The following is a 27,311-nucleotide window of genomic DNA, read 5'->3' on the forward strand; positions in this document are numbered from 1 at the left end:
TCTCTTCAAAATCCATTCAACCAGAAATCCCTCCTCTCTGACCACCTCCTATGGGTTTTGAGAAAGAGAGAGGATGTGAGGAGTATACAATTCCCCTAGTGCACAGGTGTCAAACTCATTCCACGGGGGGCCGAGTGTCTGCGGGTTTTCGCTCCTCCCTTGTACTTGATTGATGAATTAACATCACTAATTAGTTAGGAACTCCCCACACCTGGTTGTCTAGGGCTTTATTGAAAGGAAAAACCAAAAACCTGCAGACACTAGGCCCTCCGTGGAATGAGTTTGACACCCCTGCCCTAGTGTTTTGTTGCCTCTTGACATTTTGAGGGAAATTAGCTCATTTTAATGTAAATAAGTTATATTCAATATACAGGGGTGATGACTGATTGATTATGATTTGCTAGAGTTTTGTAAATGGACTGTTATTTATGTATGTTCAGAGCAGTGCAGGCTGGTGGGAGGAGCTAAAGGAGGATGTGCTCATTTTAATGGGTGGAATGGAGTTCACAGGTTTGCTTTATTCCATTCCAGCCATTACAATGAGCATGTCCTCCTATAGCTCATCCCACCAGCCTCCTCTGGTTCAGATTTAGCGTCTCATTACTGAGAATTTACTATCGTGAGTAGATTTATCATACATTTGTTAAGTTTAATAAAAAATTACTATGAATCATACTTGTTAATTTGAAATAATTACAAATAAATCAATCGCCGAAGATTTTAATAAAAGTCAGTGTAATGAAATCAGAATGCATAACATCTGCCACTAGACGGCGCGCAATCGACAGTCATGAAGTCATTTCCCCCCACTGTTTTTGGTTAAAGTCATTGGACTGTTGCCGAACAGAAAGAGTAATCTCCGCCATAAACACTTCACCAACACAACAAGCCCGAATGTAGACTTGAAGCTTAATCAGACAGAGATCATGTCTAATTTCGTGGAATCGGGTAGGCCAAGTTTTGTTTTTTTTCTCCCATATTTGACAGTTTGGAACATAGCATTTAGCTAAGTTAAAACTCATGCAAATCTAGCTAACATTAGCTAGCAGCAAGCTGTCAACAACAGAGATAGCTAGCTAGCTGACGTTAGCTAACCGTAGTCTTATTTATACTTCAAAGAATAGGAAATAGTTAACCAACGTGCTATTTGAAGATTGATCTTTTGGCAATGTTTAGTTAATGATTGTGTGGTCTCTAGTCAACGTTAATAAACAGTGCTGTTTTTCACAAGGGAAAACAAAGCTGAACAATCTGCGGCGTAAATTAGTTGAACATTCCTGACTGTTCTTCACCAGCCTGTCAAAGAATGGTGTGAGGTCAGGCCTACACCAAGTTATGTAATGCACAGTGGATAGATTAGGCTAATTGCTTAACTGTATAAATAGTAGGCATAGTCTCTCAGAACGAGTGTAATTTGCAGACTGTTCAGCTGAATACTTAGGCTAGGTTCATATGTGCAGTTATGTCACAATCAGCTGCTTGTCTGTCAACCAATTATTTATATATAAAATAGATTACTGACGAGTGGTGTTTTGAAGCCATCTTGGCACTTCACCAGCTACAGAAATACGTATATTGTCTACATTTGTTTTTTCCACGATTATTCTATTAGACACATTAATGCATACTTTGAAATTATATTATGTAAGCTAAATATAAAAAATGAACATTAAATATATTAACATTTTCCCTAAAGTCCAGGTAGCAGATAATGGACCCTGTCATGTATTTATTTAGTTGGTGCTGTATATTTAAGCAATAAGGCCCGAGGGCATGTGGTGTATGGCCAATATACCACGGCTGTGGGCTGTTAAGGACGATGCAACGATGAGTGCCTGGATACAGCCCTTTTGCCATGTACCACAAACCCCACAGGTTCTTTACTGGTACAACATAATTAGAACAGTGAACAAGTAATTTTGTGTCATACGTGGTGTACGGTCTGATATACCACGGCTTTCAGCCAATCAACATTCAGTGCTCAAACGACCCTGACTATTATAACCTGGGGGGGGTTCAAGCCCTGAATGCTGATTGGCTAAAAGCTGTGTTACATCAGATCGTATACCACCGGTATGACAAGACATGTATTTTTACTCTCCTAATTACGTTGGTAACCAGTTTATAATAAAAATAAGGCACCTCGGGGGTTTGTGGTATTAGTTGCATGTTTCGTAAAAAAAAGATGACGCATGTTTTGGACTGATGCCCGACTGAGCATTCAACTCAGTGCATCGTCAATGAGCGCTGATGAAGATTTCATCAAAAGTGCGTTACAGTGGCTTGGAAATACAATGCCATTCAAAAGGAGGCAAATAATTAGAAGGAAAACCTTTCGTCATCATTTTGATGTCACCAGATGGACTTCAGATGCAGTATAACTTTTGCTAGCTAAAATTGGGGGAACACACCGGATTTTAACTTTTTTGAACAACTTTCCTAGCTAATGACATCTGTCTAAAGTAAATTTGACGACATGATAATGCTGGCAAAATTGTTTCCTACTAAATATTTTACTACTTTAGCAATTTCATTGTATTTCGAGGCAGTAGAGTGTAGTTTAGAAACAGTAGTTAGTCTTTGTCCAGAATGACTGGGCTTATCACCACTTTAGGGCACCACTATGGTGCCGCCGATGGAGGGGGCTTGAGAATGTTCATAGCAATGACGCGACCGAGTGACGGAGGTGCAACCTATGAATATGGACAATATACCATGCACTCTGCGTTGCATCATGTTTAAGTACAGCCCTTAGCCGTGGTATATTGGCCATATACCACACCCCCTCGAGCCTTATTGCTTACATATAAATGGGTTCTAACTTGAAAAATTCTTTGTTAGTTTATAATTGTACAATTTATGCTCCCTGTATATTAAAACATGAATACTGCCGGGAAGGGCCGAACGCAAGATAGTCATTTTGATGACTCGCAGCCTACTGTACATGGTAAGCTGGTGCGCACCAGGTTGTACCTCATGTTTTAGTAATGGAAAACGGTTGTGAGGATTTTTCTACAATATTCACAACATATTGACATAAATATAATCTTTATTGAGTAAAAAATAATTTGGGCAATTACATGTGGAAAAGTGAACATAGTGTTGAGTGAACATTATCAAGCCAGCAGCAGATTAAACAGAAAGTGAATTTTCTCCTCCCTTTCTCCCTGGTTTTAGCTTGCAGATATCACTGTCTAGCTGGATAGCTTTAGAATATTTTATTAGCCTGTACCAGTGACAAACTTGGCTATCTTATCGACATATGGCAGTACACAAAATCTTATTTTGCCAGCTAGAAAGAAACAGACACAAATTAATTCAGGAATGGAGGAAGAGGATAGTTAGCTATAGCAAGCTAATGTTAGCTGATGCCTCTTTAACAAGAAGTAACTGTGACAACATTGAAGTGTGGTATACTGCAGGGCTGCCGGCTAGGGCCATTATTGTTTTCTGTTTTTACTAATGACCTTCGACTGACCTTGAATAAAGCGTGTGTGTCTTGTCTATGTACGCTGACGACTCAATAGTATACACGTCGGCTGCAACAGTAAAATAAATAAATGACACCCTTAACATAGAGCATTTTTGGGACAAATCACTCGCTCAACACTAAACCTATTTAGATATATTATTGAATAATGTGTCGATTGAGCAAGTTCAGGAGACTAAACTGCTGGTTGTAACCCTAGGTAGAAAGCTATCATGGTCAAAACATATAGACCACAGAAGGTTGGTGGCACCTTAATTGGGGAGGATGGGGTCGTGGTAATGGCTGTAGCGGAATCAGTGGAATGTTATCAAACACATGGTTTGATGCCATTCCATTCGCCGCCATTCCACCCATTATTATGAGCCGTCCTCCCCTCAGCAGCCTCCACTGATATAGACTCAATGGTTGCTAAAATGGGAAGAGGTATATCCATGATAGGACGTTGCTCTGCCTTCTTGACATTTCAGTCCACCAGACAAGTCCTACAGGCCCTAGTTTTGTCGCACCTGGACAACTGCCAAGCTGTGTGGTCATGTACAGCAAAGAGGGACATAGGTAAATTGTAGTTGGTCCAGAACAAAGCAGCACATATCGCACTTAGATGTACACAGAGGGCAAGTGTCAGTAACATGCATGTCAGTCTCTACTGGTTCAAAGTTGAGGAGAGATTGACTGCATCACTGTTGGTCTTTGTGCGAGGTATTGATGTGTTGAAGGTCCTGAACTGTCTGTTCAAGCAGTTGGCACAAAGTTCAGACACTCATCGGTACAACACAAGACATGCAACCAGAAGTCTCTTCACATTCCCTAGGTCCAGAACAGAGGCTGGGAAACACACAGTATTAAATAGAGCCATGACTACATGGCTAGAAATAAAACCAGATAAAATAACACCTTACTGCACACAGGGGACTGTGAAGAGACAGTCATTTGATATACAGTGCCTTCGGAAAGTATTCAGATCCCTTGACTTTTCCACATTTTGTAATGTTACAGCCTTATTTAAAAAAATATATTAAATTGATGAGGGAAAAAAACTATCTACACACAATACCCCATAATGACAAAGCAAAAAATTGTATGTAGACATTTAAGCTCATTTATAATAAATGTTTTTAAAAACATCTAATTTAAGTATTCAGACCCTTTACTCAGTACTTTGTTGAAGCACCTTTAGCAGCGATTACAGCCTTGAGTCTTCTTGGGTATGACGCTACTAGCTTGGCACACCTGTATTTGGGGAGTTTCTTCTATTTCTTCTCTGCAGATAGGTTGGATGGGGAGCGTTGCTTCATAGCTATTTTCAGGTCTCCAGAGATGTTTAATCGGGTTCAAGTCAAGGTTCTGGCTGGGCCACTCAAGGACATTGAGACTTTTCCAGAAGCCACTCCTGTATTGTCTTGGCTGTGTGCATAGGGTCGTTGGCATTCAGGCCAAATAGTTAAATCTTGGTTTCATAAGACCAGAGAATCTTGTTTCTCATGGTCTGAGATTTATTTTGGCCAACTCCAAGCGGTCTGTCATGTGCCTTTTACTGAGGAGTGTCATCCATCTGGCCACTCTACCATAAAGGCCTGATTGGTGGAGTGCTGCAGAGATGGTTGTCCTTCTGGAACGTTCTCCCATCTCCGCAGAGGAACTCTGGACCTCTGTCAGAGTGACCATCGGGTTCTATGGTCACCTGGTCAGGGACCAAGGCCCTTCTCCCCCGATAGCTCAGTTTGGTCGGGCGGCTAACTCTAGGAAGAGTCTTGGTGGTTCCAAACTTCTTCCATTTAAGAATGATGGAGGCCACTGTGTTCTTGTGGTCCTTCAATACTGCAGACCTTTTTTGGTACCCTTCTCCAGATTTGTGCCTCGACACAGTCCTGTCTCGCAGCTCTACGGACAATGTCTTCGACCTCGTGGCTTGGTTTTTGCTCTGACATGCACTGTCAACTGTGGGACCTTATATAGACAGGTGTGTTCATTTCCAAATCATGTCAAATCAATTGAATTTACCACAGGTGGACTCCAATCAAGTTGTAGAAACATCTCAAGGACGATCAATGGAAACAGGATGCACCTGAGCTTAATTTCGAGTCTCATAGCAAAGGGTCTGAGTACTTATTTAGATAAGGTATTTCTGATGTCTAAAAATCTGTTTTCGCTTTCATTATGGGGTATTGTGTGTAGATTGATTAAATTATTTCACTCAATTTTAGAATAAGCCTGTAATGTTACAAAATGTGGAAAAGTGAAGGGGTCTGAATACTTTCCGAATGCACTGAATGTAGGCTATGTGTGATGTTTTAAATGAATGTAGTTCAGTCCTTGACTAATAATGTGCTATATTATGTAATGTTTCCGTTGGACCCCAGGAAGAGCAGTTGCTGATTTTGCAGCGGCTAATGGGGATCCTAATAAATACCAAATCCTAAGATCTAAAACTAAACTTTTCCAATGAGTAAAATTCACAATACACCCCTCCAAAGAAAACCTGGCTCCTTTTTCTGAAATGCCACCATATCCATGATGGAATACATGGCTGAAGTGTTGCGTTTAGCCCGCCATCCACACAGACAGTTTCGGTCCCAGCCACAGGGCTCTATACAGAAACAAACAAATCTTTTCCCATAGTACAAGCCTATCTATAGTATGACAGCAGTTAGCTACCAACAGCTGGCAGACATGTTCATTTGGTTACTTTAGCATTAATCATTTGACTTGAAGCCCTCCTTTCATTGTTGATAGCCATGTAATGTGCCCCGCAGATTAACGAGTAGATGCCAGATTTGCTCCTCTCATTCTCACAAATGTATCCCACTTTTTACGAAGTGTTTAATTTGTTTCGCCATAGAGGCATACTCACATTTGCATAGTAAGTGTTGCTACACCCTGCTACCACACACAGCTTGGCCACCTTGATGAATAGAAATGCAATTGCTAGCTAGCTCCATACCACTAACACACAAGTTATGTTTTTTATTATTTTTACCCACGAGTATATGAAGGCTGAGCATGCATTTTGATTTCCTCACTGTGACGCTGACCGCGGGGAGTTGTGGGATTGTTTCTGAAGTTAGAGCTGATTTTGAGAGAACCTCTTTAACCCAACTTTTAAAACAATATTACAGTATTATAAAAATTGATTTAAGAGTTTGTAATTTGGCAAGGTTTTCTTGGTGGCCTCTAAGTTATTGAGACTATTTCTCAATGACAGAAACACATATAATAGTAACTTAGAGAAATAGCTGCTACATGCCTTTAAAGTTTACTTTATATATATTTTTTAATCTTACTTTCCCCACTAGAACAACAAAAAATGCTTAAATACATGTAATTTTGTCCTAGAAACATTTAATTGAAATACTGTAGAAGTCCATTCATTCCTATGAAGGATTGCCTCTTCTGGGGAGTGCCAATATGGCTGACCGGTGGCTTCAAGGCTTCTCATTGGCCAATACATATCTATATCCCTGGATTGCTAATGATATGTATCTATCATTGATGTCAACATATTGTTTTTATATGATACATGTATTTTCTATTTGTTTGCTAAATCTGCAGCTAATAATACTGTATAGCTGTTTTGTGTCATTAGAAATTAAACTGTTTTTCCATGTCCATCCAGGAAGGAGAATAGGGGAGGGAAAAGACCCAGGTGACTTTTCGGAGAGCAAGGAGGAGGATGTGTCCTTAGCCACAGAGCTCCGTCTTGTCCTGATCGGAAAGACAGGATCAGGGAAGAGTGCCTCTGGGAACACCATCCTGGGCCGCAGGCACTTCCTGTCAGAACTCAGCGCCAGCTCAGTCACCCAAGTCTGTGAACAAGGCAGCGCAGACCTGACTGAGGAGGAGGAGGAAGGACAAGGAGTCAGGAGGAAGAGGACGAGAGTGGTGGTGGTAGACATGCCAGGTTTTGGAGACACACGCTTCGATGCTGAGCAGACTCATTCTGAAATAGCCAAGTGTGTGGCACTGTGTGCCCCAGGCACCCATGCATTCCTCCTGGTGATCCCACTGGGTCGCTACACTGAGGATGAAGACCGAGCCGTGAGGGACATGGTCCATATATTTGGGGAGAGGGCGGTCCATGACCACACACTAGTCCTGTTCACTCGTGGTGATGATCTAGAAGGGCGGGGGATGGAGGGGTACCTTGGAGCCAGCGCACCGGTGGAGCTGAAGGCCCTGATAGAGAGGTGTGGGGGCAGGTACCACGTCCTCAACAACAGAGACCCAAGTGACCTGCACCAGGTTGTAGGGCTGCTGGAGAAGGTGGAGAGGATTGTGGAAGAGAACAATGGAGGCTTCTACACCAACACCATGTTCAGAGAGGCTGAGGCTGCCATCAGGGAGGAGCAGGAGAGGATGGTGAGAGAGAGAGGGGAGGGAGAAGGCAGTGAGATGACGGACAGGGAGAACAAGATAGCTAAAAGGCGGAAGTGTGATCTAGAATGGAGTGGGAGTGGGTGGGGTGAGAGGAGGGGGGCAGCTGTGGGAGGTTCAGGATTAAGGAAGAGAGACCTGGAGAGAGCAGGAGTAAATGAGGAGGGAAGGAAGGTGGAGAGGTGGACAGAAGAGAGGAAAGGAAGTGCCGTTAGCCTCCCGAGGGACAGAGGGGACAGGTGGAGGGAGTTGTTCAGGACCAGGCGGCGGGGCAGCGACAGAGCCTTGAGCAGGAGGCAGTCTTTCCTCTCTGCCCTGGGGCAGTTCAGGAGGGAGGCCGCCCTTTCTGAGAAGGTCCTAGAGAAAGTGAAGATCCTGGTGGCTGCTGGAGCCACTGGCATGGTCGTGGGGGCAGTGTTCGGGGCGGCTGCCCCTCTAGCTGCAGCGGCGGGAGCTGCAGCCATGGGGAACACTGTGGGCTTTGCTGCTGGGCAGCTGGCTGGGATGTCGGTGGCAGGCGGCACAGGGATGGGAAAAGCTGTGGGCGCCATAGTGGCAGCAGCCGCAGGGAAAACAGCCATGGCTCTCGGGGCAGCGACCGGAGGAGTGCTGGGGGGATCTGTGGGCGCCCTAGCTGGGGCAGAAGCTGCCAGTCCTGGGGCAGCTGCCTTGGATGCTCTAGGGCAGGTGAGCCTGATTGGGACTGCAGCAGTGGGAGTTGCAGCAGGGGTGGGGGGTGCCATGGGGGCAGGAGCGGCCCTGGGGGCTGCTCTGGAAGGTGCAGCTGTCAGCACAACTGCCCTTACAGGGGTGGGCACTGCAGCAGGGGCAGTAGGTGTGGCTAATGCTACTACTATTGGCTCAGTAGCAGCTGGGCAGCAAGCAGTGGCCACTGGGGGCAGTGTTGCGGCTGGAGCTGTTCAGTGTGCAGCCGCCGCTGTGGCAGATGGGGTGGCTGTGAGTGGGCCGCTGGTTCAGGCCGGTGGGGTGTGTGGATCTGCAGGGCGGGTTGTTTCTGGTGCCTGGGGCTCCATGGGAGCGACAGCGTGCATTATGACAGCGGTGGCAGAGATAGGCAAGGCTGCAGCGGGAATTGCCCTGGCAGGAGGGCTGGTGGTGAAGGTAGTGAAGGAGAGGGTCAGGAACAGCAACAGCTCAGCAGACGCCAACTACACAGAGAAGAAGTCCTATGAGATCTACTGGAACAAATAAAGGACAGTTAGGCCTGCAACACCACCAGACCACAGAAGAAAAAGATACTCTCAGGACCTTTCAAAATGTGGATTCAGGTTCAATCATTAAGCAACTTATCACAATTATCAATAAAAGCACATGTTGCAAGTCTGTTCTTTTTACTGGCAGTGGATGGTGTGATTTCCTCTTCACTGTTAATAAACTATAGCTCTTCTGCAGTGAAGTATCTTCCCACAATATTACTGAACTATCGTTTTAGCTTTGTTCAAGCACTTATTGTGGTTATTTGAGCTTTTTGGTATGCACTTACACCATTTGTATGATTTCTTGTGATCCTATAGTTAATTTTAATTCATTATAGAATATGGTTTTCTACTGTATTCAATCAAATGAGTAGTTTACTGTTTTAATGAAAGACAGTTATCTATTTCTGCATGCAGATTTTCATAAATCCACAGATTTAATCTACAACCTTTTTAGTCGGGTCCAGTATTACAAAACATATTTTTAGCTCTTCACAACTGAAATGAAGTACTGTACTGTATAACACATTTCACATTATGTATTCAGTTGCAGTGTTTTGGCTTTTTGAAGGGGAAAGAATTGAAATGCATAATAAAATGAAATCTGATAAAAATGTCCTTGTCATTTTCTCTTTTATACAGATCAACATTAATATTGAGTGCACAGAATAAATAAGAAATCACTGGGATTAAGGCAAGGATGTGGACTTTAAGAAATAGTATGTCACCCTCAGCTCAGTTGACAAATCAAGGAATTAGACTTTAAGCACACACACAGAAGTGACTGTGTTTAGTAACAGTACTGAATCAAATCAAATGTTATTTGTCACGTGCCAAATACAACAGGTGTAGACCTTACAGTGAAATGCTTACTTACAAGCCCTTAACCAATAAAGCAGTTTTAAGAAAATAAATAAAAGTAACAAATAATTAAAGAGCAGCAGTAAAATAACAATAGTGAGGCTATATATAGAGGGCAGCGGTACAAGTAAATGTGCGGGGGCACCGGTTACTATTTCATTTATCTTGATATCACACTCGCTGACTTACTAACAGTCATGCAACAAGTAACTTTTTTTTATGAAATAAGGCAGTATTTCTTGACTTTGTTGAAAATCTGTATAAAATGTTTCTTCTGTTTACAAAATGTAACTAATGTATTTATACTTGAGGTCAGTTTCATACTGTCTAACAACTGGATTTTTTTCACACTAACATGAGAATATTAATTTGTAATTAGTGAATTTTTAAATTATTCTTGTGTAATTCATATCCTGATGGTAGGCATAACATCTGGGGATAGCCAGAACATGAATAATGTTGTTCAGATGGGGCGGGCTTACATATAAAGTCAAATCTCATTAAATATTTATTAGGGTGAATCTCTTTGGATAGGCTCTTTTTTAAAAGAAAATTATTGGGCGGAGTCAATGCAAATTTCAAGAAAGCTTCTGATCGTTGACGTACTATCAGGCCACGGTAAAGGTGACATTTCTATTGGACAATGGTGCCTGGTCTCACGACAACAACAGCCAGGATTAAGCCAATCACGAGTCGTCCTGGTTCACAAACGCTGTTTGTAAAATGACGTAAGTAGTGGAAAACAAGATGGCGACGTCTAAATTGTAAATCAGTTTATCTAAGTAGAAATCGGCCTCTCTGGGGCATTGGTGAGGTGTTACCTGTCCTCTGATAGTTTAATAAACTTAGAGCTAAGATAAAGTCACCTTATGCGTTGTTAACGCTTCAAAGATCTCTGGACATCTTGGTTCTTTCCTTCAGCAACCTCCGGTTAAAGCCGGGGAGGCGAAGTTTTGAATTTCATTATGGACAGTAACGTAAGTGGGGAGTATATCTCGACCATGGAAAATATGGATCCGACTTTGTCAGAACTAGGAGACGAATTTACACTGGGAGACATCGATGGTGAGTTACTATTTATGTCATAATTGATAAGAGAATATGGAATTATTGTGTGTGTTTGTCCACGAAAGTTTGTGTCCTATTTCCGCTTTCTGACGGTATTGTGTGTAGTCGTCGCGGTAAGGCCGGGAGTCTGGTGATTTGTATCATGTGTCAAGCAAGCCCGCTTGTACATATAGGTACTGTATTTATAATAGCTAATTATGATGCACCTCACATTTAAAATAGTATATAAATAATTATATACTTTCTGTCTGTGTCAAACATTGGCAGTAGGACAGTGTCGTCAACCATGAAACTATTGTGGATGCCATAGGATTGGAACATGTTTACCCTTTATTTATCGGGGCGTTGCGTAGGATACTTAGATACACTTAGCACTCCACAATTTTACACTTCTAAACAATAGTTTGCTTAAATGATTCTGTGTCACTGATTTAATATTGCAATCTTATTTTACATCAGTGAAGATTCAAGCATATTTTAAAGGGGTGGTTGGCCTACAGCGCAGTGGTCATGCAACAGTTCAGTGTGTGCGTGTGAATAAACAACTCCTCAAATGTAACTGAGTGTGACTCAACTGTGAGCTGTGTCATTCAATTATCTGTAGGCAAAAAGTTCCTTATACTTTCCCAATGGCTTATTAGCCTAGTTTTACTTGCTTCCTATTTATCTATGTTCTTCATTACATTTTGTTCTGAGATGTTTTATTGTCATGCTTGTCTACCTCTTTCCTGGCTGTCATACCATTGAGGGTTTGTTCATCAATATTGGAGAAAAAAGTGACTCAATGTCTATTCATAACTGGCCCATCATTAATACCCCTTCTGTTTTTTGACGGGAAAACATGTCCGCTTCACCCTGCTCATTCATAGGCTCAGCACATTGACTCAATATGGAGATAACATCACTGTTCCCATCTTATCAAAACAGCAGTTTTACCCTTGGCACACTGTGAAAGGATGGAGCTTTGTGATACTGGTATGGTCCCGGCCCTACTATCTAGGCTTTTCTCCCCACTATTCCCAATGCAATAGCTGCTCTGGTTACATAACCTATTTTCTCTGCTCTGAGCAGCCCTAGGAAACTGTCCCCGTTTGACAGTTTTAGTCCTTTGTGTCACAATTGTCTAGGGGCTTGGGGCTCTGTTTTGTTTTGTGCCTCTGAAAGCCAACCCCCTGTGGAGCCCGTGCACATGTACATGTGAGTCTGTCTTTGGTGTGGTCGATGAAGCAGACAATTCCAATGAATGATTAATATTAGACGAGACACTTATTTTTTTTCCCCGAGCCTTTTCGAATGTGAGATGGACCCTATAAGCCATTTCTTCATCAATCGACCCATAGCCTCTACAGTAATGTTATTATTTATTTATTAAACTTACATTTTTTCAGGGGAGCCCAATTTGAGACTAAGGTCTCATTCCCAATGGTGGCCTGAAAACAAACTTCTCACATGATAATTCAATGCTAGCATGCTAGTAGATACCCATAGACTTCAAGTCATTACTACCTCTACCACAATTGGGTGCAACCTGGTATCAGAGCATTTCGTATTATTCTGTATGTAAATCCGAGTGATCACCATTTAGTATTATAGGATAATGCCATAAGGAAGAAATAGGCTATTTCAGTTTAAGGTCTAATCTTTATTCCACACTAATAAATAGTATGATTATTTACAAGGTTATATTACATTAGAATCCCAATGGAATAGTTGTTGTACAATATTGTACATATTGTAGGACGTATAGTATTGCACCAGTATGCCTTTACCGGTTTGGTATCATATATTACTTTCGAATACTGGTATAATGGTTGTACAGTCATACATTTTCAACAACAGATTGGTCGTACAGTATCCAATGTTTTGAAATCACCCGTAAATGCTTTGACGACTCAATATTGCTTCACCTGTTCCTCTGTGACCGAATTTAACATAACAATGCATGATGAGATTTACACAACAATCCAAATAACTTTGTTCAGGGTTTACATTTCACCCGCTAATGGGGTAGATTGTGGGCCAATATGTAATGTATGTTATTTTTACTCTATGTTTTATTTGCATGTAATGTTTTTATGGAGGAGTGAAGATTAGACCTTAAACTGGGGGGACTACCTCTAACTTCCTCTATAGTGGACACAAAGACATGCACATGGTATCCATGAGTTCACCTGACTTTGGGGAAGTAGGTAAAGGTCATCATTGCCAAAATCCTGAAGCATCCCTTTAACAGAAGTGAGATGTTGGAAGCTTGTGCAGAATAGCTTTGTAAACTAAAAGGAGAAATTAATTGAATTATGGGAATTGAGGTCCAGTTTGACCTGATAAAAGATGCAGTGATATTAAACCTGTCACCTGTGATAAAGCGAAGCAGGCTATGGTACACTGCATCCAAGGGTTTTAGAGTAGTGGCTGCTGCGTTCTGATAAATGGTGTCACCATGATCATAAATGGGAGGACGATGCATTTATTGGCCTAGGTGTCTAGCCTTTCTTTATCGCAAGTGTGAGTTCAAGGTTGCAGCCCCTCATTGATAAAAGTGTGAATATTCTTTAACCCCGATTCTTCTAGCATCGTTATCTATACACAGGTCCCTACAGGACACTTTTTCCTCCTGTCACAGTGGAATCTGTAAGACCATTCCAAAGTCCTTTGAAGCCCATGCTCTGGACATGCTTTCTGTATAAGGTGACATGTCTTAGACATTGTCATTAGAGAAGGGATTTTGGTAGTATTGCTAACAGCAGCAGTAAAACTGGACAAAATGATTTTGGCAAATGTAAAGCTGTCATTTGAGTAATGAGAAACTCTTCCCATTGATCACAGGCCTGTTATGCACCCCAGACAATGGTAAACCACATGAGAATATTTAGTCTACCTCTGGATTTGAGAGATGGCATGCCAGCATGGTTGTGACGTTGTGGTCTTAGGATAAATGGATAAGTGTTAAACACACCCTGCAGTAGACGACTTTAGAAACAGTTTCAACATGTAGGCTACTCTCATTTCTTGCAATACCGGTTTGAAACTACTCGTTTTCTTTAGCATATGTAACTCCACAGCTCTTATCAGTACAGCCGTCCTCAATCATGACCTACTCCACCAGTAGCTGAAGTAATGTTCTTACCAGGTTGCTCTTTTACCTCGTTCTCGTGGGCTCTCAGGGTATCTACTAGATTACCATGGCATTTTTCAGGGCTAGTCGTTGGAAGGCTTTCCTATTAGCACTAGCTGGCTGGCGCTCTCTTCCTTGAATCGATGCCGGAACAGTAGCAGTGTATCAAACCAAGGCCACCACTCCATAAACCTCTTAATTCCTTCAGTGACCTTGCCCTGGCAGTAAACAGCATTGTCACTGTTGTAAGTCTCTTCTAGAGGTCACTGTGAATTCTCCTCTTTCCTGTGATCTCTTCACTCAAGGCCAATTTCTAATGCAGGTTAATAATCTGCAGTGCCTTCAGAAAGTATTCACACCCCTTGACTTTTTCCACAGTTTGTTTTATTACAGCCTGAATTTAAAATTGATTAAATTGAGATCTTGTGTCACTGGCCTACACACAATACCCCATAATGTCAAAGTGGAATTATGTATATATTTTTTCAATAAGTCAATAAGTATTCAACCCTTTGTTATGGTAAGACTAAGTTCAGGAGTAAAACATTTGCTTAACACATCACATACGTTTAATGGACTGTGTGCAATGATAGTGTTTAACATGATTTTTTAATGACTACTTCATCTCTGTACACCACACATACAATTATCTGTAAGGTCCCTCAGTTGAGCAGTGAATTTCAAACACCGATTCAACCACAAAGACCAGGGAGGTTTTCCAATGCCTTGCGAAGGACAGCTATTGGTATAAAATGTAAAAGAAGACATTGAATATCCCTTTGAGCATGGTGAAATTCTAATTACACTTTAATTACATGAGGCCAATGGTGACTTTAAAATAGTTACAGAGTTGAATCTCTATGATAGGAGAACACTGAGCATGGATCAACAACAGTAGTTACTTCACAATACCAACCTAAATGACAGTGTGAGAAGTAGGAAGTCTGTACATCACTGAGTACCACTCTTCATATTTTCAAGCATGGTGGTGGCTGCATCATGTTATGGGTATGCTTGTCATCGGCAACGACTAAACACAATAGAGCTAAGCACAGGCAAAATCCTAGAGGAAAAACTGGTTCAGTCTGCTTTCCAACAGACACTAGGAGACAAAGTCACCTTACAGCAGGACAATAACCTGAAACGCAAGGATCACTCACATAAGAGGACAAAACTGAAAAAATGTCAGATGAAACTGCAGGCCCTCACAATAAAATTACAGCTCTTAATAAAGATTGTTACAATTTTTCAAAACTCTATACGACATTAAAACAAATCATTTTGGGCAGTGATAGGAACTCCAGGTCCAATTCATTAAGGCAGGCCTTTGAAGCTGTTAGAAAAGTCCCTAGTTGTGGATCTGCCCTTGTGACAGGTTGTATGGCCCAGTACATCACTGGGGCCAAGCTTCCTGACATCCAGGACCTATATACTAGGCAGTGTCAGAGGAAGGCCCAAAAAATTGTCAGATTCCAGTCACCCAAGTCATAGACTGTTCTCTCTGCTACCGCACGGCAAGTGATACCTGAGCGCGAAGTCTAGGACCAAAAGGCTCCTTAACAACTTCTACCGCCAAGCCATAAGGCTGCTGAACAACTAATCAAATGGCCACCTGGGCTATTTACATTGACCCCTTCCCCCTATTTACACTGTTTTTTTAATTTACATTGTTTTACTTTAGTTTATTTAGTAAATATCTTATTAACTCTATTTCTTGAACTACATTGTTGGTTAAGAGCTTGTAAGTAAGCATTTCACGGTAAGGTCTACACCTGTTCTGTTTGGCGCATATGACAAATAAGATTTGATTTGACTGCAACAATGAAGCCCTACCTAATTAGAGGGCCATATTAACCAATGGATTATGTCTAATAACCAATTTTATGCTAACTATGTAAAGTCAAATTTGTTGTCTATTCAATCAATTGCCATTGCACTCGATTTTATGTCTATGAATAAAGTGCATTTTAGCTCACCCACAACCAGAGACTCATGAACCCCTTGAATTATTCTCTCTCCTCAGAGATGCTCCAGTTTGTCAGCAACCAGGTGGGGGACTTCCCCGACCTCTTTGAGGACCAGATGTCCTCTGCAGGCTCCCTACAGAACGGTGCTGGGGCCACCCCACGCCCACCGCCTCAAGCCCCACAGACACCCCAGACCACTACCACAGTTTACCAGCACAGCAATGTGACCCTCACCCCCACCCAAACACTGGCCCCCCAATCCCTGCCCCTCACCCCACCACAGACCCCAGTCCAGACGTTCTCTTCGGGGCAGCATCAGATCCGCGCCCCTCCCCTGCTCCAGCCCCGGCCCCAGATGCAGGCCATCCAGCCCCAGCCCCAGCAGCAACCCACCATCCAGGTCCACAGCCAGAGCATCCCCATGCAGACGCATAGCTTCCCTGTGCACACCTTGGTCCAGACCCACAACCAGGCTCTGCCCATCCAGTCCCAGGCCCAGACGGTGATGATCACATCCAACGGCGGGCAGTCTCGCTTCATCCAGAACCCTGTCATCTGCCACCAGAGTCCCACTACAAGCTTCCAAGGTTAGAGCAAATTTTTTTTTTACTGAAAAGATTAGGTCACTGGGAAACGGTGGGTATTCATTAGAAATGCACTTAAAGATGTTTATCATGTGAAATTATTCAGTCCTACATGTTTTTCTATATGACCGGTGCTCTTTGACAATGTATCCTTACTACATACCTCTCTTTTTCCCCACAGTCCTCCAACCGCAGATGCAGAGCATAATGACATCATCACAGGTTCAACCCATGACCATCCAGCACCAGAGACTACTGCAGACGGGCCAGACCATCCAGACTCTCTCCACCGCGCCTACAGTCCACACCATGCAACAGCAGGTTCAACAGGTACCCGTGAGTATCAAGCTTCATACTTTACAATGTTTGAGTCCCTTATCAAAACTAGTTGCATCCAATCTTTATAAAGTCTCTCTAAATACGTGCAGATCCTAGCATGTTGTAACCACAGACCTTGTGTTGTGTATGGCATCACTGGTTGTAACTGATCCAGTGTCCCTGGTCTCTCAGCTTCTGGTCCACCAGCCTCAGATTCTGAAGACAGAGAATCTGGTTCTGACCACCCTGAAACCTGATGGGACACAGGTTCTGTCCACCATGCAGAACCCTGGGATCACCACCTTGACCCATCCTATCCAGACACAGACTCTACAGGTACCGGTAGGTCTCTATACTATCTGTCTGCTTCGCTCTCTCCCTTTCTTTTCTCTCTGTTCAGGGTCTAATGTGGATGGTCACAAAGACACAGATTAAACCTGAACTTGGACTGAAAAGTACTTTAGATAGAGATGACCAGAGAATTCCATTGAATATGCTTCTCTGCTCTGTCCCCCTTAGTATCTTAGCTGTGTCATATGTCACCACTGACTTTTACCGTAACTCTTCCCTCAGACTCTGATGGGCAGTAACATCCTGACCACTGTGCCTGTCATGATGGGGGGCGGAGACAAGCTGCCCATCAAACAGCTGTCGGCAGGCACCTCCCACTGTGTAGGTGGGAACAGGCAGGTGATGGACCATGGGATGGGGATGGTGATGGGTCCAGGGGGGGTGATGGAGGGGGAGAGGAGAACCACCCACAACATCATTGAGAAGAGGTACCGCTCCTCCATCAATGACAAGATCCTGGAGCTGAGAGACCTGGTCATGGGCGGTGACACCAAGGTCAGGAAAACCAAGTGATACAATAATCCAATATTGATTATCTTTGACCTTACAGGAACAGTGGGTTTAGTTTTATTTTGTAGTCCAAGTCCGATAGAAACTTAGAGGAGCATGCTAGAACAATTTGAATGTTTCACAGGTGTCAAACTTAATTAGGCTATATGCTAAACCACAGACTCTTGGTATTTCCTAGAGTACATGGAAGTCAGAGGAATGGAGTTGTACGTATAGGGCACTCTCACCAAATGTACACTGACACATTGCTAATGTGTTTGTACGCAGATGCACAAGTCAGGAGTGCTGAGGAAAGCCATCGACTACATCAAATACCTGCAGCAGGTCAACCACAAACTACGGCAGGAGAACCTGGCCCTCAAGATGAACAGCAAGAACAGTAAGTCCCCCATTATTACTAGTTAATCCATCACAACTTCAGTTCATGAACGGGCCATAACACATTGGGCTCTCTCCCACTTCCTCTCTGTCAGAGTCAGTGGTCCTGTCTGACGATGTGGAGATGAAACCAGAGATGCTGATGATGTCACCTCCAGCCTCAGAGTCTGGTTCAGGATCTCCTCGTGAGTTCTCTCCATACTGCATCGACTCCGAGCCTGGCAGTCCCTTACTGGACCATGAGCAGGTACGGTGATGATGATAGCCAAGGAACTGTGATGTTTTTGTTGTTGTGGAAATTGTTTGAATTGAATGTTGCGAAGGTTGAACACTTACATAGTAGTTGAACTATTCTCTCTCTCTCGCTCTCTCCTCTCAGGTGAAGAGTGAGCCTGGCTCACCCTCTTCCGTGGGTGTGATGGATCGCTCTCGTCTCCTCCTCTGCGCCCTCACCTTCTTCTGCCTCTCCCTCAACCCCCTGCCCTCTCTCCTGGGATCTGAGGCCCAGGGCAGCTCTGGCTTGACCTCTGCACACGGAGCCTCCAGGACGCTGTTCTCATTACCCAGCCAGACCCAGAACTTTGGTCAGACCCTTAGTTTACCGTTACACTCACCATACAAGTCCTATTGCATGCATACATTCAAGATAGGCTATTATAGTCAGTCATTATTTTTCTTAACAGTAGTAGTTCCCAGTAAGAATTCCTGTTTGGGAGTTGTTTTGAGGATGTATTGGAGTATATGTATCTTATACTGACTCCTCCCTCTCTTTCCCACAGCGACCTGGCTTTGGTGCCTGTTGCCATGGTTGACGGTATGGATGTTGAGCGGTGTTGGGGCAGTGTGGGGCTGTGTTAGGGTCCTCTACCTCTGGGAGCCTGTCACCCCCCTCCACTCGCCCAAATCTGTCTCTTTCTGGAGGCAACGTAAACAAGCAGACCTACATCTCAACAGAGTGAGTTCACATCCCTTTATGTCTGAAGGATTTTCCCCTATCTTATTGTTTTTCTCTGTACTTGTGTTTGAGTATCTCCTTTAACTGGTGCCCTGATTGTGTAAAACCATCTCTCTGTGTCTATAGGTACATGAATGCCACGTTCCATAAGTATTTTTATAGATTTTCCCACCTCTCCACTCCTACAGGGTGACTATACAGCAGCCATGGCCAGTTTGAAAACCTGCCTGTCAGTCTTGACCAGAGCCCTGCCCACCACCAGTTGGGACCTCCTCTTCTCACTCTCCTGGAACCTGATTCGCTACTGTCTGCATCACCCCACCCCTCTGGGCTGGCTGGTTCGCCAGGTTGGTGGGAAGCACAAGGGGGAGGAGTCCAAGACCAGCTCCCGGGACGCAGCTCTGGTCTACCATAGGCTGAGCCAGCTGCAGCTCACAGGTGACTACACTGAATAGTCTAGAACATTGAGCCTAGGTCAGTATCATTAGTCATTGTAAACACAATAACATAACACAGTAGTACCCCATTCTCTGTCTGGAACTTCTCTCTCTCTGTGTGTAGGGAAGCTTCCCCAGCGCAGTGGCCTGTGGGCTCTGTCTCTGTCTATGAGTGCCGTCAACCTCAGTGAGAGCGCCCAAAGCAAGATGGCCCCTGCCCAGCAGGCCCAGATCTATGTCACCGCGGCAACAGCTCTGCGCACTGTACTGGGCCACCACCTCTCCTGCCTGCCTGTGAGTGTCTCAGGGCATCCCTCCATCCTCCATTAATGCTATGGTAATGATATCTCTGATACTATCCACTCACTGTCATCTTTCCCCACATGTCTGTGTCCCAGGGTTACCTGTTGAGCTGTGCTGAGGGTGTGGCCAGCCAATCAGACTCAAAGCCCATCCCTGACTGTCTGCACTGGCTCTTCACCCCATTGGGCAGGCAGTTCTTCCTCAGCTGTGATTGGTCTGTGAAGTCTGAGAGCAGAGAGGGCGTGTACACTTCCCAGAGAGACCCAGGTATGAACAATAAAGTTGACGGAAGAGCTAATAGTGTATACAGAAATGCCCTCATGCAACATTTAGGCCTTTTAATTATCTTTCCCTCCTTACTCTCTCTTCCTTTAGCTGACCCCATTGCCCAGCTGCATCGTTGTTTTTGTGAGAAGCTGCTGGAGAGAGCTGTCCACTCCCTCATCCAGCCCCACACTGACACGGAGGCAGGCAAGCCTAAGAACGACTCGGGGTAAGGCCAGGGTCCTCAGTGCCCAGTCACTCTCCTGTTTACCTATGCAAATTGTTTACTTTACTTTGTTTACTTTTCTTCACTCTCACTCTCTCTCTGTCTCTCAGGGAGTTCTCCAGTGCCTTGGAGTTTCTCCAGCTATTGAACAGCTGCACAGAGGAGTCCTCTTCTCCTCCCTTCCCAGCCCCACCTAATCACACCACCATGCCAGGTACTGGAATGCACACGTTAGTGTGAACCACACCATGCTCTGTGTGGGACAGATTTCTTTACAGATTTCTCCCATCTTTGTTTCCTACGAGATGATCTGATGCTGTGAATGTGTATATATTTTTTTCTTCTCATATGTATCTTGAACACTAAAGATAAACTCTTTATGATTAACATAATTGACTTATTCAATATAACATGAATTTCTTTTGCTAGACCTCTTGATGCCACAGTTGAAGTCTAATGTTGTCATGTAATCTCTTCTCTGCTTAGTGGCAGACCCAGTGAGTCGCTGGTGGGCATTGGTCCTAAAGGCTGCTGCCCATTGGCTGCAAGGAGATGATGTCGCTGTGAGGTCACTGCTGGCAGAGGCAGAGCGCATGCCCAGAGCGCTCCATACCCTTGAGTCAGTATACTTTGTTTATGTTGTGTGTTTTTTATTAGTCGTATGTACAGGTTATACCTGGTATACACCGTCCAAAGAAATGCTTACTTGCAGGTTCCTTCTGGACAATACAATAAGAAATAAGAAAAGATAAGAACAGGAACAAAGTAAATGGCTCAGTAGAATAGTGTCGTGTCTTTGGCTATGCCGGATTAAGTGATGTGACATGCTATTCTATAAAATCCTTTCTCCGTAATTAATATTACCTGATTGAGCTAATCATGTAAATGTAATTAACTAGAAAGTCGGGGCACCACAAAATAATATTTATAGAGCTGTTATCTTCCAAATAAACTCTTAAAGACCTAGTAATATTTTACATCAATAGCAGTCAATATTAATCGTCACCTTATTTCAATCTCATCTGAAAGTTGTAAATTATTGGTTATCTTCACGAACCCTGGCTAACAAGTTGAATCAGCAATACAAAATTGGGTGTAATTATTTATTTACTAAATATCTAACTAATCACACAGAATTACATATACACAGAATGAGTCATACCTTGATTACAAATTACGTCATAATAGAAAACGTCCCTAGCGGACGGAACAGATATGACAGCTGGTTACACAAAAGGGGTCTGGGTTTGAGTGAAAGAGCAGGAAGACTTGAGGAACAAAGGGAGAAGCGATGTCTCTATCGGGCCGTAGGCAACTACTCTATCGTAAATACAGAATCGTATGCATTCTAAATTACTGCCCATTTGGAAAAGGAAAATGCAATAAATATTTACTCTGAGCTGCGCTTCGGTAGGTTGGTGGTAGATGGAAGGCCGTGTTGCCCAACAGAGTCCTTTGTCCTTTGAAGAATGTCTCTGGTGGTAAGTTGGATACGTTGTAGTAACGTTGTTGTGTGGTAGACTGGATACTCTGTCTGTTCTTTCCTAGCCCACGTTTGCAGCTGCTGTTGCTAACTCAACGGCTAGGAGGTATCACTTCTGTAGTGAATAAGAGTTCAAAGTTCATACCATTCGCAACCAAAGCTCACGCTGAGGTTGGCTTCGTTCTGTAGTTATTATCTGAACCATTCTGACATCGGATCGTCATCCTAATGTACCCGGAACAGCAAGTTATTTGCCCTTTTAACGCAGAGGCTGCAGGCCTCGCGTACTTGGAACAGGAGGTTACATTTTCGTCAAGGCTTTATATAGTGGAGGGAGAAGGGTGTGTCTTCATAGTTTTATAACCCATGTCTCTACACAGGGGCGGGCCACTGATTGAGCAGAGCCCTAACCTTATGAAAACCCAAATCTCTCATTTGGAAGCTAAAATTACATTTAATCTTTTCACCAATAATTTTATATTCAAACATTTAAATTGCCTGAACTCTAACTCTAATTGCCTGATAACTCTAATGTGTAGACTTTCCACTGTAGAGGTTAGGTCCTCCTATCATTGATGAGAATGTCTCAGATGACAACCGAGCTGACATCAAAATCATTAAGTACCAACCCATATGTTCAACTGGTCGGATTACCAAAATATGGTTAATTCCCCCCCCCCAACTTCTGATGTTCCCAGAATCTCTATGTTAACCAAGGGATTTTCAAATGTCACGTCAGTAGGGTAGAGAGAGGAAAAAGGGGGGAGAGGTATTTATGACTGTCATAAACCTACCCCCAGGCCAACGTCATGACATAGAATATATTTTTTTGTATAATATAGGAAGGTACAATTTAGAGTCCAATATTTATACATGTTTTGGGGAAGGGAGGATTGGGGGGCAAGTGTTTAAATTGTGCAGTATTTAGTCATCTTAATAAGAGTCTGGTAACATCAGTTGTGTGCTAAGGTGTGGAGTATAAGAGCAGGTGGCCTCTGAGTCTGTTGGTATCAGACCTCATGCTCTGATACCGTCTGCCTGACAGTAAGGGTGTGAACAGCTCGTGGCTGGAGTATGTGGGGTCCTTGATGATGTTGTGGGCCTTCTTCATGCACCGTTTTCAGTAGATGCCTTGGAAGTGTGGGAGCATGGTCCCAGTGATGTGTATGTAAATGACATTAGAAGCATTGCCATAATCCTATGTTGTTTTCCCTGTCGTCCTGCAGTCATCCGTTGCCCAAGGCTGTGCTGCTGCTGTGTAAGGCGGTGCAGGTGAGCCTGTCTCCTCTGAAGGGAGAGGGGGCGGTGGCCTGTCTGTCTCATTGCGACAGGGCCAGCAGCTACCTGCGCACCAGCATCTCTGTTCCCCTGTCAGCCCAGTCTGGAAACGGGCTCAACAAGGTACTCTCCCAAAATGCGGGTGTTTAGGATGCAAGTGAATATATGTGCTCTCTGTGATTTCTATTTGAACCAACTCTAACCTTTGTGTATATACATGCAGTAAAGGTTGTAATGGAGTTTGGTTAATTCACAGTGTTCTTTGGTCATATTACGCACACAAACATATACTGCACACAGTGATAGTTGCATGGGTGCTCGTTTGACTCACAAAAGCACAGGTACAAGCTGACTCTAGCTAGGTATAGTAGAAGTGTGTGTGTGGTAGGGGGTGGCTGTAGTGCATTGTAGTTGCATTGCATGATCCTGCAGCCCAGTGCAATGTGTCTGCAGTGCAGTACAGAGGCCTCCCAAATCTGCAGGCACCTGCAACACACCATATCCAGGTCGAGACACTGCTTACGGTGCATGTACTGCTTCTACACCTGCATTGCTTGCTGTTTGGGGTTTTAGGCTGGGTTTCTGTACAGCACTTCGAGATATTAGCTGATGTACGAAGGGCTATATAAAATAAACTTGATTTGATATGCCTCTATTAGTTTCCATAACTCATTGTGTAGTCATTTATTACGTAGTTCAACAGTTTATTTTTTTTAATGTCTGCCTTACTGTTGTCTTTCCTATACCAAGGGGGTGGAGCTCCTGGTCTGTGACCTCTTGCTGACCCTCAGGACCAGCCTATGGCAAAGAGGAAGCAGCAGCAATGGGGAGTCAGGCCCCGCCCCTGGCTCTCAATTGGCTGGATTCCAGCGGGACCTGAGTTCATTGCGAAGGCTGGGCCAATGCTACAGACAGGCACAACACAAGGTAACTAGGGCTTCAGACCTGCTGGATTATTCATGCCTTATTCATGGATTATTCATGGCTATCTGTTGTGTAATAATGTGTGTTCCCTCTCTTGTCCTCCCCCAGGTGTTCCTGCATGAGACCACAGTGAGGCTGATGGCTGGTGCCAGTCCCACCCGCACACACCAGCTACTGGAGCACAGCCTCCGACGCAGGACCAACAACCCTGGATACACCACAGGTAAGGACACCCACACTTCAATTATTATCGTGAATGATACCATTTGAAGTTGATATCAAATGTGTTTTTGATGTCAAATTAACACACATTTAGTGCTTTCCACCCAACTGTACTGACCTTCTCTCTTTACTTCTTCCTCCTCCCCTCTTCTCCTCCTCTGCCCTGCAGCAGAGGGTGACTGTGTTCTGGGTGAGCGTGAAAGGGCTCATGCCATCCTGCTGGCGTGCCGCCACCTACCCTTACCCCTGCTGACCCCACCAGGGCACCGTGCCCGCCTGCTGGCCGAGGCCAAGCGCACCCTTGAGCGGGTGGGCGACCGCCGCTCCCTACAGGACTGTCAGCAGATCCTGCTCCGCCTCAGCGGGGGCACCACCATCGCGGCCTCCTGATAATTCCCCCTCAGACAGATCTCAGATCAGTTAGACCCACACACATTAACGCTGACTTGTGGTCTACTCACTCAGAGTACTGATCAGTGGTCAGTGATGAGTTATTCTCCACCACATATTAAAAATTAGCTCACTCATACAGATCCCAGAACAGTCACCTAGCCCCTACAGACATAGCACTGATAAATTACTAGTCAGCCATTTCCACACAGCATCTAATAGTCAACTACGCCAACAGTCGTATCTCATGGACATATCACAGTACAGGAGAGACACCAAAAGGGACCTTCAATCTTTACACTGCCAGCCTGAACATTGACTACTGTTAACATTCTGGCAGTGTCATATTTACTGTCACACACGCCTAACACACCCTCATATCCTCACAGAAGGAGATTGTATATAATGCAGCCCATACACTGGACCACTGCACATGGTTTCTCACATGCTCATTGGTATAATGCTAACACTGTAACGTTGCTAACACTGCTTAGCGTGGAGAGAATCTGCTTATAGGCCCCAAAGGGCCAAAATGGCTGCCATTGGGTCTCATCCACATACAATTCAGTCTCTCTCGTTGCTTGGCTAATTAGCCAACAGCTATTTTGTGTTGCGCCCCGCGATGAATAGACCTTCATCCACAAGAGGTTGTGCTCGTCGTGTCTAAAGCTTTATTACAGAGCTGTAATGTCACAGGTAGATGACGGGCTGCACATGCACTGGCATTCCACAAGTTCTAGATGCTAAATGCTAAAATGTCATGTACGTTCAAGCTTCACAATGATACATTTAAAATGTATGTATTTTTGACAGCCCAATACAATAGTTCAATGCAAGGAGACCGACTGTGGCTTCAGTGCATTCTAGCTTTGATAGTCACCCTCTAGCCTCTACTGTACAATGCAAAATAACTTGCTTCTCACAGTACAGTGCAGAGTAGTATCTATTTATATCTACCTCATTGACTGTACAATGCCAGTGTACTCAAGCGCAATATACTGTAGTACCACACCAGTTGGCATGGTGACAGTTGACAGTAGTCGTACAGTACACAGAGCAGCTTTATTTAGACTCAGCAGTGCAGTGCAATATTAATGGGCCAGCACTGTAAAAGTGCCATTCATTTTTCAATAAGAAAAAATGTCCATGGATTGGAGAGTCACCCCAAATGGAAAATCAAAGCCCAATTCTTTATACAGGTTTTATATATACATACATTCAGTCAGTCAGTCGCATACACAGTATCACAGTCGGGATTGTATATAGATTGTACATTCTGTAGCCATGTAGATACAGCAGTCTTGAATAGAATGAAGCAGGATGTTCTTATGTATGCGAGAGGGGAAAATAATGGGTAGAAAGAAGGTACCATCAACTCTGTAGGAAGGTTAAATGGTTTGTGTATTGGCCACCAGCCAGTGGCCGGAGTGAGTTGACTATGTTATTGACCAAACAGTTTGGTCACTGTCACTAAGGTTGATTCTGACCAATCTGATTGGGAAGCTCTCGAGCATAATGGCCTTGATGTAGGTAAATTAATTGTTATGTTTTCAGTGTCAGAGCTATCATTGTGGAATCTGTCCAATTGCTTTTAATTGTATTGTCTGTTGGCTAGACTTTGTCACTTTCGTCATTCTCATCTTTGTGTTCTGATTTTCTTATTTAATGGCTGTAATATTATACATGCTCTTTTTTTTTTTTTGCAATCTTGTTTTATATTGTCAAGGCAACCTAGGGATATAAACTGTTGGAGTGTGAAGGAGTGACTTTTTTAAAAATGAGGATAATGGAGTTATCCTAATATTTTATGCAGGAAGTACTGTTGTCCATCAAGTCATTAGTATGGCAGTTTTCTAGGGCATCATTATTTGGCACATTGTAGTGTTTTTGACATGAACTCCAATGCACAGAAATGTGTTAATACACTTTCTCATATTAGGGTAAAGACCTACTGTATGTCTTCCAGTTCAAACCAGCCGTATTCACCACAAGAAGCTGTATGATGTCAATTTACCCAACCATGTCCCTTGTATCTGTGCCGTTTTTCAGATTGAATTCATCAGACTGGTTAGTGTGGTCTAGTAAGTGCTGCACAACCAACTATTTGCAGTGAATGGACTTACTACCATTTTATAATGTTACAAAATATCTAATCTGTTTTCCCCTCTGTATGTATTGTTTTCTGGATTTCTATGTATGATTTTGTTTTAATAAAAGATGACCGTGGACAGCATGTGTGTGTTTGTTCGTGTCTTATTTTTAAGTTGCTATAAATGCCAAGCAGTAGGGATGCTACAGTGAAAATGTTTCCAAAACAATATTTATTAGACAGAACACTGTTAAAGCAATGTTAGTGTCCTGCATTACACTCATCTTGATCCTTGTTAGGTGTTTCACTGGAACTAGTGACTGGGCTGGTCAACAAAACTACACTGGTACTGTTTATCCACCTGAAGGCGGGGGAAGAAGACCACCCACACTTTATTATACTAGTCTCTATTCCTGCTTTCTTGGCTAGTTGCTGGTTCTTTCTCTGCCCCTCGGCTCTCTTCCTCAGTCCCTGATCTTATTATTGAGCTCATGATGTATGTCCCTCCTT

The 27,311-nt window shown here is 43.5% G+C and overlaps 2 protein-coding genes across 5 annotated transcripts; both read left to right on the forward strand.

The window, feature by feature from the left end:
- The first annotated feature begins 806 nt into the window (after nucleotides 1-806).
- LOC120033901 lies at nucleotides 807-9,692 on the forward strand. Its single transcript, XM_038980281.1, has 2 exons — nucleotides 807-948; nucleotides 7,104-9,692. Exons 1-2 carry the CDS (start codon nucleotides 927-929, stop codon nucleotides 9,071-9,073), a joined length of 1,992 nt encoding a protein of 663 aa, XP_038836209.1. The 5' UTR covers nucleotides 807-926; the 3' UTR covers nucleotides 9,074-9,692.
- Nucleotides 9,693-10,669: 977 nt separating this feature from the next.
- LOC120033893 (sterol regulatory element-binding protein 2-like) lies at nucleotides 10,670-26,945 on the forward strand. Of its 4 annotated transcripts, none has more exons than XM_038980264.1 (19): nucleotides 10,670-11,004; nucleotides 16,146-16,676; nucleotides 16,855-17,009; nucleotides 17,184-17,333; nucleotides 17,565-17,837; nucleotides 18,120-18,231; nucleotides 18,326-18,477; nucleotides 18,610-18,814; nucleotides 19,010-19,185; nucleotides 19,374-19,623; nucleotides 19,747-19,916; nucleotides 20,021-20,192; nucleotides 20,301-20,418; nucleotides 20,526-20,629; nucleotides 20,902-21,034; nucleotides 23,125-23,299; nucleotides 23,927-24,103; nucleotides 24,209-24,323; nucleotides 24,495-26,945. In XM_038980264.1, exons 1-19 carry the CDS (start codon nucleotides 10,905-10,907, stop codon nucleotides 24,710-24,712), a joined length of 3,486 nt encoding a protein of 1,161 aa, XP_038836192.1. In that variant the 5' UTR covers nucleotides 10,670-10,904; the 3' UTR covers nucleotides 24,713-26,945. The 4 variants fall into 4 exon arrangements, with proteins under 4 accessions (XP_038836192.1, XP_038836194.1, XP_038836191.1 ...); XM_038980266.1 differs by having other exon boundaries at nucleotides 16,855-17,003; nucleotides 24,492-26,945; XM_038980263.1 differs by having other exon boundaries at nucleotides 10,671-11,004; nucleotides 24,492-26,945.
- The last annotated feature ends 366 nt before the right edge of the window (nucleotides 26,946-27,311 follow it).

Source organism: Salvelinus namaycush, chromosome 41, assembly GCF_016432855.1.
Source record: "Salvelinus namaycush isolate Seneca chromosome 41, SaNama_1.0, whole genome shotgun sequence".
NCBI classification, from domain to species: Eukaryota; Metazoa; Chordata; class Actinopteri; order Salmoniformes; family Salmonidae; genus Salvelinus; species Salvelinus namaycush.

Excerpts from the sequence above, each read along its gene's own strand:
- LOC120033901 (XM_038980281.1), top strand. The coding sequence starts at position 927 with ATGTCTAATTTCGTGGAATCGG. Across the intron at positions 949-7,103 it reads GTCTAATTTCGTGGAATCGG|GAAGGAGAATAGGGGAGGGA; the intron begins GTAGGCCAAGTT and ends ATGTCCATCCAG.
- LOC120033893 (XM_038980263.1), top strand. The coding sequence starts at position 10,905 with ATGGACAGTAACGTAAGTGGGGAGTATATCTCGACCATGGAAAATATG. Across the intron at positions 19,186-19,373 it reads CAGACCTACATCTCAACAGA|GGTGACTATACAGCAGCCAT; the intron begins GTGAGTTCACAT and ends CCACTCCTACAG. Across the intron at positions 24,104-24,208 it reads ACAGACAGGCACAACACAAG|GTGTTCCTGCATGAGACCAC; the intron begins GTAACTAGGGCT and ends GTCCTCCCCCAG.